This window comes from Protopterus annectens, chromosome 16.part0, assembly GCF_019279795.1.
Source record: "Protopterus annectens isolate FY-2018-M chromosome 16.part0, PAN1.0, whole genome shotgun sequence".
NCBI classification, from domain to species: Eukaryota; Metazoa; Chordata; order Ceratodontiformes; family Protopteridae; genus Protopterus; species Protopterus annectens.
Window position 1 is genome coordinate 290,728,507 of NC_056750.1, and position 21,223 is coordinate 290,749,729.

Genomic DNA, 21,223 nt, shown 5'->3' on the forward strand with positions numbered 1-21,223 from the left:
GTTAGTTAATAAAATTACTCAGCCGGTGCATCCTGGGATATAGTAAGCTCAGGATCACATAACATCTAATATTGAACATTTCCTTTACAACAGAAGGCAGCCATAAAAAGCTACACTTGAAAAGAAATTCTGAAAACCACAACCAGGTGCTATTAACTTGCATCCTGGTAATTAATATACAAAAGTTTCTACTGAAAAATGACAGAAGTCTGTGGCTTGCATATATTACTATAATTAAATAATGTTCACATTTATAAAATGTACTGGAAAACCATTTGACCTCAAGAACATTTACATGTGTTTACTGAGCATCATATTTAACTGTCTACTTAGAACACATTTAGCACTTCAGTCTTTTATATTTTCAGAAACCTTAACTTCATTCAGTGGATCCCTGAACAAAAGACATTTTCGAGGCATCCTTCCTCTCTGAGATATCTTTTTGGAATTCAGTGGCATATCTCTCCCTTGCCTTTTCCCAATTCTTATTCTTTCTTTTATCCATCTGAATATCTTCAACAGACATTGATAAACCTGCACCCAGGCCTGCTTGCTTTGGTCGTAAATGTAGTTTGATCTGCAATGTGAAAAGAATGAAAAACAAGATAGTAATCAAATATAGCAAATTAATAATCATACTGTTGGATAAATGAGCAGAAAATATATATTACTGCAATATGACATAGCTTTTTCTACAAAAAAAAAAAAAAAAACTTTTGTAACTGCATCCTGAATCTGCTATGTAGAACTTTTTTTTTACTGTTATTAAGTGATATATACATCAAGAGAACTCTCATTGATGAGTCTGAAGGATTGGTTTATCCCTTCCACTAACAAGTATTTGGCATCTTAAAGCCCCGTGCTCAGGAATGGACCTGAGGTTTTGACAATGCATGGTATGACATCATGTACTGACTATATAAACTTATTCATTCCCTGTGAATTTGTCCCTTACTATTGGAGAGCACCTACTTGCAAATCACAGTTGACAATGAAGATACGGCACCCACACTGCTAATAAACGGCATAAAAGTATATGATTGCCAAGCTTGCAGGGAAATCCAGCAGCCAAAATTAGCGAGAGGGAATGCTCTCCTACAGGAAGACAGAGGGATGGTATCCCCTTTCCACGACAGAGGGTCCATTCGCAGATAAACTGACTTAATAAGGAGGTACCTGTTTTATCAAACACCAAGGACCCTCCTTCATGAGTCCTATGGTTGGGATGAATCCTAACCAGTAAAACTACTTGAGTGAAACTGGTTCACATCAGCACTAAAAGGAAGCATTAGATTTGGGGAACATCTTAGCAGCAAACCTAACTTCAAGACAGAAGTCCAGACTGACTGACAAAAGTTCATTGCAGGTATCAAGGGGTCATGGTGTAAAAGAAAGTCACTAACAGGCACTGTATGTATCTATTCCTAAAAAGTAGACTAGACTACAGCGAATTATCCCAATTTCTAGCATAATAAAAGGTAAAGTAAATGTATCTCCCTCCAGTGTCAGAGCACTAACAAATAAATAACCATCCATCTCATCACAGACCAGCAGCTTACAGAGGGACCCACTCTGCCAGAAGACAGCACCGCACTTCGAACTGAGGCACTCAAATTGTTACAAAGTTGAACCCCAAAAAAAGAACTAAAAGAAAGACCTGAAAATGGGCATGAATTAAGGGAAAAGGGAAAGAGAGTTGTAGGCACCTCCACACAGAGTGGGAAAGGTACACAAACACATCTTGTACACCCAAGGGGACAAAGATACTGAGAAGAAAATTTTACTTCAGTTCAATTAAAAATGCTAGGCAATCAATCTGAAGACTATTACATGTGCCAAGCCAATAAACAGACAGTAACCAATGGTAAGAATCAAAGTATATACTTTGGGTCTGTGAGGTGAACACCTTAACCATTATGCTAGCTTGGCTAAATCCCCATATCTCAATCAATAGCATCATGTGGCAGCTATTACAAAACCAAAAACAGAAAATGAATTAACATTAGTTTTATGTTCACAACAGAAGAAAATATACATATAGTAAGAATTTTGTCATAATAATCTATCAGTGAATAACACTGACAGGATAATGTCACTCCCCCTTTCCAGTCCTCCTCCTACCTGCCATGTGACACTGCCAACAAATAAAATGAAAGTTAGGCATTTACCATAATAATAGATTTAGACAGGGACTTCTACCTTTACCAATTTCAGGACTATGGCTGTTATGACTTGGAGAGCTTGACATATAAAACTTTCCAAGGCCATCTCATTTTACCAATAACACTGTGTGTCCAAGGAAGCATCTCCAGATCTCTTTTTGCCCATGCTAGGGAACAGCAAGAAAAAGAAACAGAAAGATATAATGTAACTAATTCGAGAGAATGCTCTGTTCCCACCAAAAACAGGCAGGGAGATGGAAGGAGAATATGGTGATCAAGATGGGAAGTACACTTGAGTAAGCATGTATACCATAAGAAATGTTGGAATCTATCACTGCTGCAGTAGCCTAAGCTATATGTGTTAGAACAGCCAACCAGGTTCCAAAGCTTCATGGCACCTTCCATGTGCCCAAACCATTGCTGGCTTGAGCAGACAAAAGAGAAAATAAACAGTCTGGGTGTCATGCCCTTCAGAGCTCTCATGCCAACTAAGAAAAAGATGCTAGAGTTCTGAAACAGGTCCAAGTTAAGTACATAAGAAACAGTGTCCTCACTAAAGCAAACAAAAACATACAAAAAATAAGAGAAATGGTGGGAGGGGGCGGCTACTGCAGCAGTGCTCTTTTCAAACATCTACTGTTATAGTATGCTTATTTGCACAACTCTGCTATGCTAATCATTAGATATGTGCTGCAGTATCCTATGCTATACTGTTAAATTACCAAAATGTAACAGAGTTTGGGAGAAGTAAGGATAAGGACCCCGGAGCCCATGAAGAATGGCCCTAGCCAGTGACGGCTGGTGACTTCATATCAAAGGGGGGCTGCAGGAGACAGCTTAATGGGTGGGGTCAATGAGAAGGGGTGTGACTAACTAGAAAGGGGAGGAGCTATGCTCAAAACCACAAAAACTAACTAAATTCACTGCCCTGGGTGCCAAACTGTCATTATGAGAGTCTAATCAAGACAAAATGAAGTGTAGAAGAATAAAAATATTTCAATGCATTGGCTGCATGACAGCTTACTTAATATCTAGATGGAAACAAAATGGTTGTGAGGCATGAAAAAATAAATTACTTTTTAAATACATTAATGGAATGCCAGTCAAAATCAAGTATAAGAAAAACAAGCAGCACTCAACTCAAACCACTTCTTGCACTGCAGTTCTAATTATAATTCATATTCAGCTTTATTAAAGTACTAAGTAACATGCTGAAAGTAGAAATCTCTGATGCCCCCACTTGTAAAAATGTTTCTTATCCAAAAAAGACCTGCTGCCTGACAACTATCTACTTGTTTCATAGGGAAAACATGATCAAAGTAAAAAATGAAAAGCAAACAAGAAATAAGCTCAAGATACATTGCTTAAAAGGATTACTGTAAAGGTTATGAACCACACGATTGGCATTCTGTTTAGTTTATGGGTAAAGCCTGCAGAGATGACTGGAAGTCTCCAAGTGTAATGAGCTTCTTAAAATAATGTAATCTGTCCTTTATTACAAATACTGTCATATGCATTTCAATACCCAAGGCTTATACATTATCTAGTTAAGTATTCTCTACATGGCAACAACAGAAAGGCTTTCAATGTTGGCAATTCTTTAACAGTATGCTTATTAAAGCTTACTTGCATCTTACAATCTCAGCAAAGCTTACCTGATGGTCATTAAAGTATTGCTACTTAAACACAGAGCAACACGCACTTTGAGTAATAAGCATAAATCAACAGTACAAAAAATATGACAGAAACCAGACCATTCTGCAAAAATCAAGGACAGATGAAAAGCCACTCTAGTACTTGTGTCTACCTTGGATGGTGGGGATACTCTGCACATTTACACTGCATAACTACGCCTTGCCTTGCTTCGACACATCCAGAGTCACTACATGGAGGAGTGGGGTGCAACAAGTATGTCACAATTTGAAATGTCTCTGGCTGACTGTGATGGCCCCGACACATTTGTCATACCTCTCAACCTCAGAGCAAGAAATGGACAAAGCCATACAAAGAAGTGGGACAAAGGCCCAAAAATAAGGACAATTTTTAAATATTGCTCTTATAAACTTAGAAAGATAATAGAATAGGTCTTGCATTAGTATGAATTTTCTGATTGGTACGAAATCTGAAACTCAAATGTCTGTCATTATTTTCTAACTTCAGTCTTTAATGATTTGTCACTAATTTGCCAAAAAAACACAATTTTATGAAAAATGGACCAAAAATGTGATGTAAAAATATAAAATAGCCACACAATACAGCTGGGAACCTGTCAAAGAAAGGTCACTTTAATATTAGTACTGCTAATTTGAGCAGCTGACAAAATAAAAGAATTTACATGCATTTCTGAAATAAAAGTAATCTATAACTCTGATTATTACAGTTATTTCTTAATTGTAAATCCTCCATTTTTTCTTCCAAAATTGCTATTTTGCGGAGGGATTATTAGGGGGAAGAGCAACATTTTGAGCCAAAATCAGGGACAGTTGAGAGGTTTGGCTATGCCTAATTCTATAAAGCAATTTATTTGCATGTACCTCTCAACCTGTTAATGCAATAAATCTGGACAAGGCCAAATATATTGGGGGAACATATAAACAGTACTAAAATTGCTCTTGTATAAACTGAGACAGTTGATAGAACAACAGATCTTACTTTAGCATGCATTTTTCTGAAGATTATGAAGTCTGAAACTCAGTGTGTCATTATTTAGTGACTTAATTCCTAAATGATTTGCCAGAAAACCACAAATTTTATGAGGAACAAACCAAAAATAAAAAGCAAAAATCTATTCATTCTTTGAAAAACTGGACAGTTGGGATGTATAGTTCAGCTGGGGCTGTCTTTAAGTTTGCCGACCTTCCCCCTCACAAAATCATGGTCGAATGGAGCCTCCCCCCTGCAGGCATTCCAATGATCCATTACTTGGCTATTTTACTCCATTTACCATTAGGGTTTACCACCTGTCCCACTTTGCGAGGGACAGTCCCTCTTTGGGCAGTTGTGTCGTGACAAAAAATATTAAAAATTGCAAATGTGCTAAGATTGTAGGACATAATTATGTCCCATATTTTATGTAATAATTGCATAAAATAGGTATTTCTGTATCTAAAATACCTAAATGTTACAAGAAACAAAATAAGCAACTAAACTGCTACAAGAATAAGCTTTTATTTAGGCAAAAGAGTAAAGTTCTATCCTTTGTACTGACCATGGGTATGTGGCGGCCTGTAAAATCTGATGTATGTCCCGAAAATGTCCCACTTTGGCCATTTGAAAAGGTGGCAACCCTATTTACCATAAACACTAATGTGCATACTGATTTACTTCTATGATGATTTGGACTTCATTTGAAAGTTTTATTTTGCATTTTACAGCACAAACACTAAGACATCTGCTAAACAAACTTAGCATTAAAACTTCTCTGCCCTTGAAACTCACATTCATTGAAACAGCATTGAAACCCACATTCAAAGAAAATACATTTTACCAGTGGCAGAACTACCCAATTCAGAACATCTTTCCAGTAAACAATGAAACAAAATGCATGCACCCATAATGACAAAACTGCCCAGTTCAGAACATTTCCATCAAAAAAGTCTACTCAAACTTCTACAGTCCACCATTATCAGTAAATATGCACAATTCTACAGTCCACCATTATCAGTAAATATGCACAATTATACAGTCCACCATTATCAGTAAATATGCACAATCTCTGAAGAAGTAAAAAAAAGTCATCTAAATAATTCCACATTAAATAAATCTGTAACTAATGAAGAGGTTGCGGATAGCAAACACCTTTATATTTCATGGTTTCATCGAAAATAAAGTGTCTGATGCCCTGAGCAATAAATTGCCTATATTACATTAAAAATGATAAGCTAGTAATATTGCAATAGGAAATGGATAGCAAACCGATAACAGGCTCATAGTTAGTATCTTAACTTTTTCAGTACGGCAGCATTCATCCCTTGTGGGAGTAGAACCAACAACCTACTGCATCAAAAGCAAGTACACAGCCTGTTGTGCTATTAACAATGCAAGCTGACTTAGCATAAGCAGCACTAAACCTCTCTTCCCCTGCAGCTCTCAGCTCCTTGTAAAATCTACTCAATACTCAACTGCATCTCAACTTTGCAGCACAAGAAATCTGGAAAAAGCCAAATTTATTGGGGGGGGGGGGGGGGAGTCAAAAGCCCAAAAACCAGGGACACATTAAACATTGCTTGTATAATCTTGTAAAGTTGCTAGAATAAAATGCTGTGTTACCACCATAAATTTTACTGCCAAGGTCCCTGTGCAAAAGAGTCAGAGCAACACACCACTATGCCAAATCAGCTGCTTTGTGAAAGAAAAATGCAGTGTTACCACCATACATTTTACCACCAATGTCCCTTTGAAAAAGTCAGAGCAACAAACCACTATGCCAAATCTCCTGCTTTGTGAAAGAAAAATGCTGTGTTACCACCATACATTTTACTGCCAAGGTCCCTGTGCAAAACAGTCAGAGCAACATACCACTATGCCAAATCAGCTGCTTTGTGAAAGACCGGAAGACTGAAACTTAAATGGCTATCATTTAATGAATTCAGTTCTCACCATAGCTGTCAACCTCTTAGCACAAAACGCCTGGATAAACCCAGTATTGAGGGAATACAGCCCTCAAACATATTCAGTGAATTCAGTTCTTGCTATAGCTGTCAACCTTAGCACACAAAACCTGGACAAAGCCAGTAATGGGGTAATACAGTCCCAAAAATAAGGACAAATTTCAAATATTCATCTTATAAACTTAAAAAATTGCTAGAATAAAAGGTTGTGTTCTATGTATTTTCTGAAGAATATGAAGTCTGAAATTCAAATGCCTGTCAATTTTACTTCTGACGGAACAAAAACAATTTTCAGCAGAGGCCCAGGGAGAAATACTGCAGACACATGTCCTTGTAAAATGGCAGGACACCAGAGCAAATCCACACAAACACAGGGATGAGATGCAGACTCCACACAGAAGGCACCCCAGCCAAGAATCAAACAAGAAAACCTATAGGTGTGAGGCAACAATGCTACCACTGCACCATTAAATATGCAAGGAATTAAACATTCAGAAACCTGAAGTCTGAAATTCAAATGCCTGTTAATTTTATTTAACATTTGTTAATCAGGACAGTCTGACTTGGAACAAAAAAACAATTTTCAGCAGAGGCCCAGGAAGAAATAATGGAGACATGTCTTTGTAACATGGGAGGACACAAAAGCAAACCCACACAAACACAGGGAGAAGATGCAGACCCCACACAGAAGGCACCCCAGCCAAGAATCAAACCTGAGAACCTGCAGCTGTGAGGTAACAATGCTACCACTGCACCATGAAATATCAAGAATTGCAACATTTAGAAACCACAGATATTATGAGGAACAGATCAGATCAAATATGAGGCAAAAATCTGCAATTTTTTTACAAATGGTGGTGGGTAGGGAATTCAGGTCCTTAACACCTGCATACAAGGTACAGGGTTCAAGCCTGAGGTATTCCCTACCACACCACCGTGAGTTTGTTCTAGCCATCAGTATATAACAACTGGGGCATTTACACACACACACACACACACACACACACACACACACACACACACACACACCTTCCATAGCACGATGTAGATCCCATCAACCTTTGTCCCCTTACTTTCCATAGCTGTCTGCGATCCATATAGCTGGGCCATTATATCCATAGCTGGTGCATCTGAGCACATATGTGAGATCCCCGACAAGACTCCTGGAGCACATCCACCATGCGAGATCCCCGACGTTGCAGTCCGAGTCCGATCTGTTCCCAGTGACAGTCTATGCAGTTAAAACTGCATAGACGACTGCTGCTGAAACAGTCTGCACATACTCCAGACTGTCTTGTGATTTTTGAAATTTTTTTTATCATTTATTTTTCTTTTATTTTCTTTATTTTTCTTTTATTTTCTTTATTTTACAGCTGGGGGAGCTGCAGTCCGGCAGTCCAATAGCACGGGCCGCCCCTGGCCCTAGCAAAGCCTACTCTAGAACTGAAAAAGGAGTCTAGTTTGTGGTGCTTTGTGAAAGTAGGTTATAGTGGACCACCAAGCTGATGACTACACAATATTTCTACAGTCTACTCCTTTCCAAAAAAACTCTGAAGAAGCCTAGGCCCTAACAGAGTATGTTTTGACCCTAACTTGTTATAGGTTCATAGGTTCATACTAGGCTATCTGCCCTAGGGCATTTATAAGCCTAGCCAGAGTGTGTTTGGCTTTCGCCACCCATTTTAAATTAATTTTGCTATGCCCTTTTTTGAGGTTAGTATACTGTGCCTCTGTCTAACAGTGACACAGAAGTGATACCCGGGGTAAACCTATGATGCCCCATCCACTCATCAAGATTCCTCTTGAAGAGAGTCAATGAGGGACTCTGCCTAACCTGGACTGGAATTTAATTCCAGAGTGAAGGGAGCCTCTGGGTTATGAATCTGTTCCTCCAGCATGTCCTATTTATTTCAGTGCTGAGGTTCAAGTCTCTCGAGCGCGTAGCTCAATGGGATTTGGATTTTCTGAGGTGCAGCATGTTCATTAATTCCGGATTGGATATGGCTTTATACGTCAGGCACAGATCGCCTCTGAGCAGGCGGTATGCCACTGAGTAGAGCTGGAGTTTCTTTAACCGGGCAGCATATGGCATCTGTTTGAGCCCTTTGATCCTCTTGGTGAGGTACTTTTGGGGTCTTTCCAGTTGCTGCAGGTGTCTGGTAAGGTACATCCCAAAAGGGGCATTGTACTCAATTATGGGCCTGATGAGGGATGAGTAAAGAGGCACGATGACCTCCCCTGATCTAGATGTGAATCCCTTCATGATTAGGTGGGCTATATAAAATGTTTTTCTAACCACTTTGGCCACGTAGTTGTCAAAAGAGAGATTGCTATCAACTTGGGTCCCCAGGTCCCTAATTACTTCTTCCGTACTTAATGGATTACCACTTATGTGGTAATTTGTGGGCACTTTGTTTTTGCCAAAGGGGATGACTATACACTTTTTGGCGTTTAGCTTGAGGCTCTGGCACCAGTTGTCTGTTTCTATGAGGCCTTTTTGGAGGATGCTTGTGTCGGCTGAAGAGTCGATTATGGCGCCCAGTTTGCAGTCATCTGCGAACTTGGTCAGCCACAGTCCTTCCGTGTTGGCCTGTACCTCTGAGAAATATATACCGAACAAGAGAGGTCCCAGGACTGAGCCTTGTGGGACGCCACTTGTAACTGGTTTGGAGTCTGACATGGCTCCAGCAATTCTAACCATGTGGGTTCTGTCCTTGGGCCAGTTTGCAACCCATCTAGTGACATAGGGGTTTATATTTAAGCTGGTGAGCTTATCTATAATGCCAGAGTGGGGTACTGTATCGAAGGCTTTTACGAGGTCCAGGTAGGCTGTGTGGACCACCTTCCCCTCGTCAATGGCCTTGGTGACTGTTTCAAAGAAATCGACCAGGTTTAAGAGGCAGGATCTGCCCTTAACAAAGCCGAACTGGGTAGGATCCAGTGTCTGTAGGTCCCCAATATCTTTATTTATAAGGTCCATGATGATCCTTTCCATAGCTTTGCAGACCAAGCTAGTCAGGCTTATGGGGCGATAGTTTCCAGGATCCGTTGAGGCACCACCTTTGTGGAGAGGGACCACTGTTGCTGTACGCCACTCTTTGGGTACATATCCTGTAGTAAGGCTGAGATTGAACATTAGTTTTATGTTTGGGTTTAGCTCTTCTTGGAGTTCATGGAGGACGCAGCCTGGGACACCGTCTGGTCCCATTGATGCTGTGTTTTTTGCTTTGGAGAGGGCGGCTCTTACATGAGCATCTGAGATGTCAGGGGCAGCACTCTGCTGGGATAGATATTTGCCCTTTTGGTGGGGAGGGTGGGGAGAAGTTTATGCTGAACCTGTCAGCTAGGATGTTGGCAATGTCTGTGGGTTCGGTGCATTTTTTGTCATTTTGGACTAATTCTGAGCATATCTGGGAATTCCCACCCAGGTTTCTAACATAACTAAAGAAAGCCTTGAGATTATCCTTAGTGTCCCATGCAATTTTTCTCTCGAAGCTGGCCTTAGACGATTTTATGAGTGCCCGTAGTTTTTTGCTAATACTGATCAGAGATGCCTTCCCTTTTTGGGATTTTGCTCTATCATGTAGTAGCTTCCTCCTTCTATTATATAGTTTGTTTATGGCTGGGGTCCACCAGACAGGACGCCTGCGTTTGGAGGATTGGGTCTTGGTTTTGTTTGGGATTGCATGATCCATGCATTCCTGAAGGTGTTCAAAGAATGCGTTTATAAAGATTCTGCGGTCTGGGCAGATTTTCCACAGGCCGGGGCTTTGAAGGATTCCACCTTGGTTTTGAGGAGTGTGAAATTTGCTTTAGAGAAGTTTTTCACTGTGGTTTTCTGGGCTGGTGGTGGGGTCGGGATGTGAATATCCAGTGAGATTAGTTTATGGTCTGATCTTACCAGTGAGGGATACACTTCTGGTCTGGAGCATAGAGTCCCCATGTTGGTGATGATCAGGTCCAGTACGTTTTCCCGTCTTGTGGGAGTGGTAACAAGTTGTTCCATAGCATTTGAGTTTATAAATTCTAGGAACCTTTGGGCTAGGGTGTTGGAGCTAGAGTAATGCTCCCAGTCTATGTTTGGGTAGTTGAAGTCGCCCAATATAATGGTGTTTGGAGAGACCTTCATATTTTCCAGTGTTCTCAGGAAGGCCGAGTGGAGTTCCTGGGTTTGGGAGGGTGGTCTGTAGCAGGCTATAAACTAGAAGGCAGTTTTACCCACTGTTAGTTGCACATGGATAGTCTCTGATGCTTCGTGCTGTGCCACCAACCTGGAGGTGTGGGTATCTTTGATGAATATTGATACTCCCCTCCTTTTATGGTTCGGTCCAAGTATTGGGGCCGAAAAGCATGGTATGAGGTATAACCTGGTAGTGCTGGGGTGCTCTCGGGAGCCTTGAACCAGGTTTCTGTTACTAAACGAATGTAAAATACACCAAAACTATAGAATAAACAAACAAAGTGCCCGGACAGAGCCAAGGTTCAAGTAGATGTAACGCAATTTATTTAAAATAGAAGATAAACAAGCGTTTTCGCTCCTGTTAAAGTAGGAGCTTCTTCAGCATAAAAAGAGCGCAGGCTCATCATATTTAAAACCATTGGATGACAAGTTGTTGATGTCACTCTAATTAAGCATTTAAAATGCAAGTGCACCAAAATAAAACCTTTAATTCATGTTAAAAACTGTGTGGGTGTATACCCATATATAAACAATAATCACGCAATCAAGGATAAGTACAGTGAAAGTAGATAGCAAAGGGACAAAACGGACTAGCTAGTTGGATAAAAGTAAATAAATAACAAATTAAAAACCGCTAACAGTGAAGTTACACACTCCCTGACCAACCTTCAGGTTATACAAGTTTTACCCTTACGTAAAAGGGGGTTGTATAAATAATAAGGGGTAACTACTAGTATGATTACTAATCTGCAATAGGGGCTTATGAAACAACACACTCCCTGACCAACCTTCAGGTTATACAAGTTTTACCCTTACGTAAAAGGGGGTTGTATAAATAGTAAGGGGTAACTACTAGTATGATTACTAATCTGCAATAGGGGCTTATGAAACAACAATCAATGAACAGATAATGCTTAACTAGAAAAGTAGAGTCCTTGTTCTTCAATAGCATGTCTTAAGTAAAGGTAAACAATGCCGTCCATAAGACAGTTAAAGATGGTGGAACTCAAAAATGCCTAAGCATACTGTCACATGCATAATAGGGTTATGAGAAAACTCATATAAACCGACAATCACCTTAAATAACTTCTATATTTTAATATAGATGCTATATTACAATTATCATTGAGACCCGGGTAAGAGAAGGCATCTAGTTGTAATTGCCACTCTAACTCACGGGTCTCTAATAGTAAGGATTGCGGTCCCCCTCTTACATCACACTTTACATGGTCAACACCCATGAATTTAAAGCTGTGGCCGCAGTTATTCAAAATGTGTTTAGAGAGAGCGTTATCGCTCCTCTGATTCTTGATGGCATATAAATGTTGGTAAATACGGTCCCTAAATCGGCGATCCGTCTTACCAACATAGAATGCATGACAGCATTCACAGAAGGCCACGTACACGATAGATTTGGTGTTGCAGTTGATTTTATGATTAATGGTGAACTTCCTTTTGCCCATAGCAAAAGAAGTTCCTACTGTGTGTGCACCATTTGCAAAATCCACAGGTGTATGTGCCCTTATGTCTAATCATGAGGTCAGCTGAGCTATTCCTCTGTAACATATCTTTGAGGTTGTAACCTCTTTTAAATATGAAAGTCGGAGTAGTACCCAGCCTTTCATGTAGTCCAGCATTAATAATGAAATACCAGTTCTTGCGAATAATTGAACACAAGAACCCTGAGTGTAAGTTAAACGGGGAAATGAAGGCTGCAGAGAAATTTGACTTACTGCAAGTGTCACCAACTTCAACGTTGTTGTCAACAATTATAGTTGAATTCCCTGGTAACTGTACACAGTTGTCGACCAACCTGCCCTGCTCTTTAGGTAAAAGCAGTGGTAAGTAAGTTCCTTCGCCTCGTTTCGTTAACACTTCACCAATCAGATCGAAGATGAGATCATCTGGGTACCCACGATTTTTAAACATATCAGTCAGTAGTGAACATTCTTGATCGAATGCATCATCAGTGCTGCACATACGAGCAGCCCTGACCAATTGCCCTTTAACAATAGACCGTTTCTGCCTCCAAGGGTGGCAACTTGTAAAATGTAAAAACGAATTGCAATAAGTTGCCTTCCTGTAAATTGATGAGCAGAATCTATTGTTATAGTTGTCTTTAACCAATTGGACATCCAGGTAGTCAATAACGGAAGTTGAAAAATGGTGGGTAAACTTCAAGAAGTCAGTTGTAGAGTTCATATGTGCTAACAGGTTTGAGACATCGACCTCGCTCCCTTGAAATAGCACAAACACATCGTCAAGGAAGCGAGTGTATATCTTAGAACACTCAACAAATGGTGGATAGTTGAACAAAAAGTTCTTCTCCCAAAAGGCAACAAACATGTTGGCAACACTGCTGCCACATGGGGAACCCATTGCTATACCTTTCTTTTGCAGGTAATGTTGACCATCAAAAATGAAAAAGTTGGAAGACAAAACTATATCAAGTAGTACTGTAACCAAGTAGATATCATTATTAGATGCTCCACATTCCCGTAACATAAGTTCAATCCATTCGACAGCCTCCTCGTGTGGTATTGATGTGTACAAATCAACCACATCGATGGTCAAAAAGTTGAGGCTGCTGTCGAAGTTGATGTCATTGATCAAGCTCAGGAAGGACCAAGAGTCTTTGCATATTTGGGGGATAGTTTTTAGGTATTTGCTAATGATGCTGTCAATGAGACGGTCACAAGGATGTGTGATGGACAGACGAAGAAGACTCCGACATCTCCTTTTTCGTGGCTGCTGCCACCACCATAGCGTCTACTGGAACTCCTTTTGTAAGGTAGGACTTATCCTGAGGTGCTGTGATGTATTTGTTAGGTTTCCTTGGAACAGGTTCCACTGTGTCAGGAGCCTCCCACGCCCTTCGAGCAATTAGTTCCATTAGTTCGCCGAAGGGCGGAGTGACCCAGGAGGAGGAAGGGCGAGCACCAAATGCCTTCAGCAGAACTGACTCATCCTCAGAAGGGGGAAGGGACTGCCAGTCACCTCTCTGCTTCAGGATCTCCAATATGTCCGAAAAAGAGACATCTTCTGAAGGTGACTTAGGGGACCCCTCTGACTCATCTAAGTCAGTATCAGATGTCAAGGATTCCTGTGGAGAATCCAAGTGTCTCCTCTTACACAATCTCTTCCTAGGGACTTCCTCGTGGGAGCATCCGAAGAAGCCTCGGAGGAAGAGGGGCACCTCCAGGGGTGGCTGAGACACTGGTGCCCGACGCTTGGATGTGGCCGTGGGTGCAGATGAAGACAAAGGCCCTTTATGGGAGGAGAGGCTGCTTCCACTGATGTGGTTGTCTGGGTAGACAACACCTTCCTCATCAGGTCACGCTCCTGGGTCCCGCATCGAAGATTCCCGTTCGAAGAAATGGGAAGAATCCCGACACGGGCACCGAAGGCATCGACCCGAGGACGGAGCCGAATCGATCCGCCGAGGCCCGAGGGGAGAGTCGGAACCGACACGTCGGTTCGACTCGCCCCGAACCAAGGACAGACCGTCGGCTCGAGACTCCGGTATCGACGGAGTCGAGGTGAGGGGAACAGACCGAGAAAGGACGGTTCTGGACCCGAGGGCTCCACAATCAGTAGATCAGCCTCTTCCGCTCCAAAGACTGAATCGGTCTCGAGGAGGAATGGATGGAGATACAGGGAGGCCTTCAAGTTTCGACACCAACTGGGTGGAAACGAAATAAGTTTGGAGAGGGCAATGCTCCAATAACTTCTGCACCACGCGATCCACATCGACATCCAAAGTTTGGAGGAAGAACGGGTGAAGGAACCGAAGACGGAGCCGACCTCAATAAGGTCGAAGGAGGGAGCTCCATCACCGGTTCCAAGACTCGAGGCTCAGGAACCGATACCAGTTGAACACTCGGCCCAAGTCTGTGGAACCGGTGATCTAACCTTTGATGAAGAGCTCGGGCTGATGACTTAGGCTCGGCGTCTCGACTCCTTAGAGGACTTCGATGCCTGGTCAGAAGCATCCAGAGCCTCTTGGAAAGAAGGTTTCAATAGACCTCTGTCCATATTTCCTGCCTATCTGTCATGACCCTCCCACTAAAAGAGTGACAGATGGAGCAATCCTCTTGTAAGTGGAGAGGGCCAAGGCAATAGACGCAGGAACTATGGTTGTCAGTGACTGACATTTTCTGGCCACACTGACAACGCTTGAAACCAGACTTCACCTTCTCAGACATTATAGGGAAGAAAGACAAATCCAGTAAACAGTCAAATCCGTAAAGTTAGTCAAATCCGATGAAAATTGTCAAATCCGGTAAAAGTTTCCTTAACTAGGTAAATTTATGAAGGGTGTTGGCCCCGACAAATATTTAACCGATAATTTTAGTTAACGGTACCAATAACTTAACGAGATCACAACACAATCATACAGTTAACACTGAAAAACATCAAATAGAAATAGAATCCTAATAAAATATAACAAAATAAAGTTATATCTTAGCTTAGACTCTCGAGCTAGCTCCCAACGATGCGTATGCAGCAGCAGCAAACTAGATCTGAGGTAAAGGCAGAGGGGGATTGTGGGTATTAGATTGTCTCGAGCTTCTTCTCGATGCAGAGCTTGCAAGAGGCCGGCACGGAGCCGAGGATCGGCTCCGAACCCATGTGTAAGAACAAACGGCGAGATTGAACACTATCACATCTTATGTTACGGGAATGTGGAGCATCTAATAATGATATCTACTTGGTTACAGTACTACTTGATATAGTTTTGTCTTCCAACTTTTTCATTTTTGATGGTCAACATTACCTGCAAAAGAAAGGTATAGCAATGGGTTCCCCATGTGGCAGCAGTGTTGCCAACATGTTTGTTGCCTTTTGGGAGAAGAACTTTTTGTTCAACTATCCACCATTTGTTGAGTGTTCTAAGATATACACTCGCTTCCTTGACGATGTGTTTGTGCTATTTCAAGGGAGCGAGGTCGATGCCTCAAACCTGTTAGCACATATGAACTCTACAACTGACTTCTTGAAGTTTACCCACCATTTTTCAACTTCCGTTATTGACTACCTGGATGTCCAATTGGTTAAAGACAACTATAACAATAGATTCTGCTCATCAATTTACAGGAAGGCAACTTACTGCAATTCGTTTTTACATTTTACAAGTTGCCACCCTTGGAGGCAGAAACGGTCTATTGTTAAAGGGCAATTGGTCAGGGCTGCTCGTATGTGCAGCACTGATGATGCATTCGATCAAGAATGTTCACTACTGACTGATATGTTTAAAAATCGTGGGTACCCAGATGATCTCATCTTCGATCTGATTGGTGAAGTGTTAAAAACGAGGGCGAAGGAACTTACTTACCACTGCTTTTACCTAAAGAGCAGGGCAGGTTGGTCGACAACTGTGTACAGTTACCAGGGAATTCAACTATAATTGTTGACAACAACGTTGAAGTTGGTGACACTTGCAGCAAGTCAAATTTCTCTGCAGCCTTCATTTCACCGTTTAACTTACACTCAGGGTTCTTGTGTTCAATTATTCGCAAGAACTGGTATTTCATTATTAATGCTGGACTACATGAAAGGCTGGGTACTACTCCGACTTTCATATTTAAAAGAGATTACAACCTCAAAGATATGTTACAGAGGAATAGCTCAGCTAACCTCATGATTAGACATAAGGGCACATACACCTGTGGATTTTGCAAATGGTGCACACACTTACGAGTAGGAACTTCTTTTGCTATGGGCAAAAGGAAGTTCACCATTAATCATAAAATCAACTGCAACACCAAATCTATCATGTACGTGGCCTTCTGTGAATGCTGTCATGCATTCTATGTTGGTAAGACGGATCCGATTTAGGGACCGTTTACCAACATTTATATGCCATCAAGAATCAGAGGAGCGATAATGCTCTCTAAACACATTTTGAATAACTGCGCCACAGCTTTAAATTCATGGGTATTGACCATGTAAAGTGTGATGTAAGGGGGACCTAATCCTTACTATTAGAGACCCGTGAGTTAGAGTGGCAATTACAACTAGATGCCTTCTCTTACCGGTCTCAATGATAATTGTAATATAGCATCTATATTAAAATATAGAAGTTATTTAAGGTGATTGTCGGTTTATATGAGTTTTCTCATAACCCTATTATGCATGTGACAGTATGCTTAGGCATTTTGAGTTCCACCATCTTTAACTGTCTTATGGACGGCATTGTTTACCTTTACTTAAGACATGCTATTGAAGAACAAGGACTCTACTTTTCTAGTTAAGCATTATCTGTTCATTGATTGTTGTTTCATAAGCCCCTATTGCAGATTAGTAATCATACTAGTAGTTACCCCTTACTATTTGTACAACCCCCTTTTACGTAAGGGTAAAACTTGTATAACCTGAAGGTTGGTCAGGGAGTGTGTTGTTTCATAAGCCCCTATTGCAGATTAGTAATCATACTAGTAGTTACCCCTTACTATTTATACAACCCCCTTTTACGTAAGGGTAAAACTTGTATAACCTGAAGGTTGATCAGGGAGTGTGTAACTTCACTGTTAGCGGTTTTTAATTTGTTATTTATTTACTTTTATCCAACTAGCTAGTCCGTTTTGTCCCTTTGCTATCTACTTTCACTGTACTTATCCTTGATTGCGTGATTATTGTTTATATATGGGTATACACCCACACAGTTTTTAACATGAATTAAAGGTTTTATTTTGGTGCACTTGCATTTTAAAATAGAAGTTATGTTCTTACCATAACGTTCCATGTTAGTTGTCTTCTTCTCGCCTTCTTCTTGCTGGATGGGTTCGGAGCCGACCTCGGCCCCAACACGGCCACTCTAAAGCTCGAGAGTTGGTTCCACCGGCTCGAGGCTCCCCTTATATCCCACAATGCTAGGCGAGAGTTACCTCAGATCTCGTTTGTAAGCTAACCCCAGCTTATAACAGAAACAGTATAACTGTAAAAAACAGAATCCACCTCTAACAACAGGAAGAAGAAGGGTGACCTACATCCTGAAACAAGAAATATGCATAATAGCATATAGCTAAGAAAGAGGTGGTAGAAAGAGAGGTCACGATCACAACTCCTCTAGGTCTGTCCAGGCCAGCGGGAAGGAGGGGGGCCTTAAGAAGAAGGCGAGAAGAAGACAACTAACATGGAACGTTATGGTAAGAACATAACTTCTATATGTTAAGTTGTCTATCTCGCCTTCATTCTTGCTGGATGGGACCGCGTCCCTAGCACCTTGTCCCGGTGGCCTAACGGAACAGACTCCTGAGAACAGTGGAACCAAAATTAGCTCTATGCCTAGAAGCTAAATCCAACTTATAATGGGAAATAAAAGTGTGAGGAGTAGCCCAAGTAGCCGCTGCACAAATGGTGTCAATAGGCAGTCTGTCTTGGAAGGCTAGAGAAGTAGCCAAAGCTCTGGTGGAATGGGCTTTAGGCTTATTAGGCAGTTTTGGTGTCTAATCTCATAAACAAGGGTAATCAGAGATGTTAGCCATCTGGATAAAGATACCTTTGAAACTGGAAGTCCCTTTCTGCTTTCCGCATAGGAGACAAACAGCTGATCAGATTTTCTGAATTGTTTCGTCTTGTCCAAGTAGTACCTTAATTGACGATGAACATCCAGACAGTGTAATTTTTGTTCAGACCTATTTGAATACTCCGGAAAAGACAGGGAGGTCAATGCATTGGTTTAGATTTGATGTTGAAACCACCTTAGGCAAAAGGACGGGTTAGTTCGAAGGAAACTCTGTCCTTATGGAACACAAGGTAAGGAGAACGACAACTGAGTGCTTGAAGTTCTGAAATTCTTCTAGCTGATGTGATAGCCACCAGAAAGAGAGTTTTCCATGATAATAACTTTAAGGAACATGAAGCTGCAGGTTCGAAAGGGGAAAGAATCAAAGAAGCAAGAACTAAATTTAGGTCCCAAGGAGAAGGAGGATTTCTTACAGGAGGTCTGAGAAGAAAAACTCCTTTCAAAAAGGCTTTGCAGAGTTTGTGGGACATTAGGGGATTCAGAAATACCCACATGGAAATTAGAAATAGCTGCCAATTGAACCTTAAGAGTAGATGGAGATGAACCTGCATGGAAGAGTTCAGCAAGAAAATCAAGGACTAGTTGGATGGAAGCGGTGAAAGGATCTATGTCCTTTCCTTGTGCCCAATATGAAAATCGTTTCCACTTACTCAAATAAATCTTCGAGTGGAAGATTTATGGGAAGCTATCAAAATATCTCTAACAGAGTGAGATAATTGAGGAAGCCTGGCTACGGTTGGAAGTGGAGGAACCAAGCAGTGAGGTTCAGAGAGGGAGGGAGCGATGAAACTGACCCGACTGATGGATCAAAAGATCTGGAACTAGGTCCAGATTCCACGGTCGCTCAAAAGAAATCGATGCAGAAAGGGGAACCACACTTGTCGAGGCCAGTAAGGAGCAATGAGGATCAATGAGGCCTTCTGAGCGATAGCTTTCTGTATTACTTGAGAGATCAGTGGGAAGGAGGAAATGCATACAGAAGTCCCGGGGCCAAACTTGGACTAGCGTCCCTGCTGGGTTGGCCTGGAAAAGGCAATAGAGAGTAGTATTCTCTGAACTTGCTGATATGGGGAGTAGCAAATAGATCGCAGCAAGGCTGACCCCACTTGAGAAAAATAGCTCGCACTACAGAGTCTTTCTGAGACCACTCGTGAGGCATGAGAATACCTCAGATGATCTTGTCCGCAATGTGATTGGACTTCCAGGGGATGAGCGATGCTATCAGAAAACGCTGAGAAGAAATCGCCCATTGCCACAGTCTGAGTGCTACTCGACACAGGGGGTATGGTCTGGTTCCGCCTTGTTTGTTGATGTACCACACTACAGACATATTGTCTGTCTGGATTGCAATCATTCCCAAGGGAAGAGAGTGTTGAAGGGCTTGCAACGCTAAAAGCACTGCTCTCATCTCCAGAACATTTATGTGCAAGTGGCATTCCCTTGGTTGCCATGTGCCCTGGACTGTCCTGCCCTGATAATGCCCCCACCCGATCAGGGAGGCATCCGTTGTCAGAGTAGCAACCGGAGGAGGTGGAACAAATGGTCTCCCCAACAGGAGCTGGGGGGAAGACATCCACCACATGAGATGCTTTTTGCACGCTTGCGTGATCATAATGGTGTGAGACATTGGAAGTTCCTGGTATGACCATTGAGAAAAGAGCATCCACTGAAGGATCCGCATGTGGTATCTGGCCAATGGAAGGAGGGTATGGCTGCCATGATTCCCAACACCTTTGGAACTAACCTGGCTTTGGCTCTGTTGTTGTTGAGAAGTAGTGATACCAATTTATGAATGTCTGATATCCTTTGGTTCGTTAGTGTTGCAGACATGTTTACAGTATCTAAATTTGCCTATGTAGGTAATAGTACGACAAGGCGACAAAACAGACTTTTCGCAATTTATTGAGATACCCAGTTTTTGACAGACGCGAAAGGTGTAATCTCTGGCCATCAGAAGGAGATGCTTGGTGGGAGCTGTGAGGAGCCAGTCGTCCAAATATGGAAACACCTGGAACCCTTGTGGTCTCAGGTGAGAAGCTGCCACTGCCATGCATTTGGTAAAGACCCGGGGGGCAGTGGTGAGACCAAAGGGCAGGGCCCTGAATTGAAAATGACTGGTTCCCAGCCTGAAGCAGAGGAATCTTCTGGAGCGTCTGTTCATTTTTATGTGATAGTACGCGCCCTGAAGGTCTATAGAGCACATCCAGTTTCCTTTTCCCAATAGGGGAAGAATGGATTGCAGCGTGACCATCCGAAATCTTGTTTTCTTGACCGATCTGTTCAAGATACTGAGATCCAAAATTGGTCTCCAGTCCCCTGTTTTCTTTGGAACTAAAAAGAACCTTGAGTAGATTCCGGATCCTAGTTGGTCTGCTGGCACTGGCTGAATAGCTCTTTTTGCAAGCAGTTTTGAAATTTCCAAAGCTGCTATATCCCTTTGAGCGGTGGGACATCTGGAAGGGATTTTTGACTGATTTGGAAAGCGAAGAAAGGGAATAGAATAACCTTGAAATGATGGAGTCTACCCACTTGTGTTGTGTCAAGGATAGCCAGGCCTGTGGGTACAGTGACAATCTTCCCCGACTGCCTCCGAAGATGGGCAGTCGGGCAACACCTCAGGGATGCTGAAAGGGCTTATCGGAGGACGTTTCGATTGCCCTGGTTCTGCGGACCCCTCTGCCTCTAGGCTACCATTGTTGTTCCCCTCTGCCTCTGGCGGGAACCGACTCTGTCGCCAGGCGAA

At 41.9% G+C, this 21,223-nt stretch overlaps 1 protein-coding gene across 3 annotated transcripts in view; it reads right to left on the reverse strand.

The window, feature by feature from the left end:
- Positions 1 to 216: 216 nt before the first annotated feature.
- The window catches only part of AGGF1 (angiogenic factor with G-patch and FHA domains 1), a 1,405,627-nt gene continuing 1,384,620 nt past the window's right edge, over positions 217 to 21,223 (reverse strand). For all 3 annotated transcript variants that reach the window (XM_044058021.1, XM_044058022.1, XM_044058023.1), the window contains one exon: positions 217 to 577. In XM_044058021.1, the coding sequence (XP_043913956.1) occupies positions 380 to 577 (198 nt within the window). In that variant the 3' untranslated portion in view covers positions 217 to 379. The remainder of the gene's footprint in view (positions 578 to 21,223) is intronic.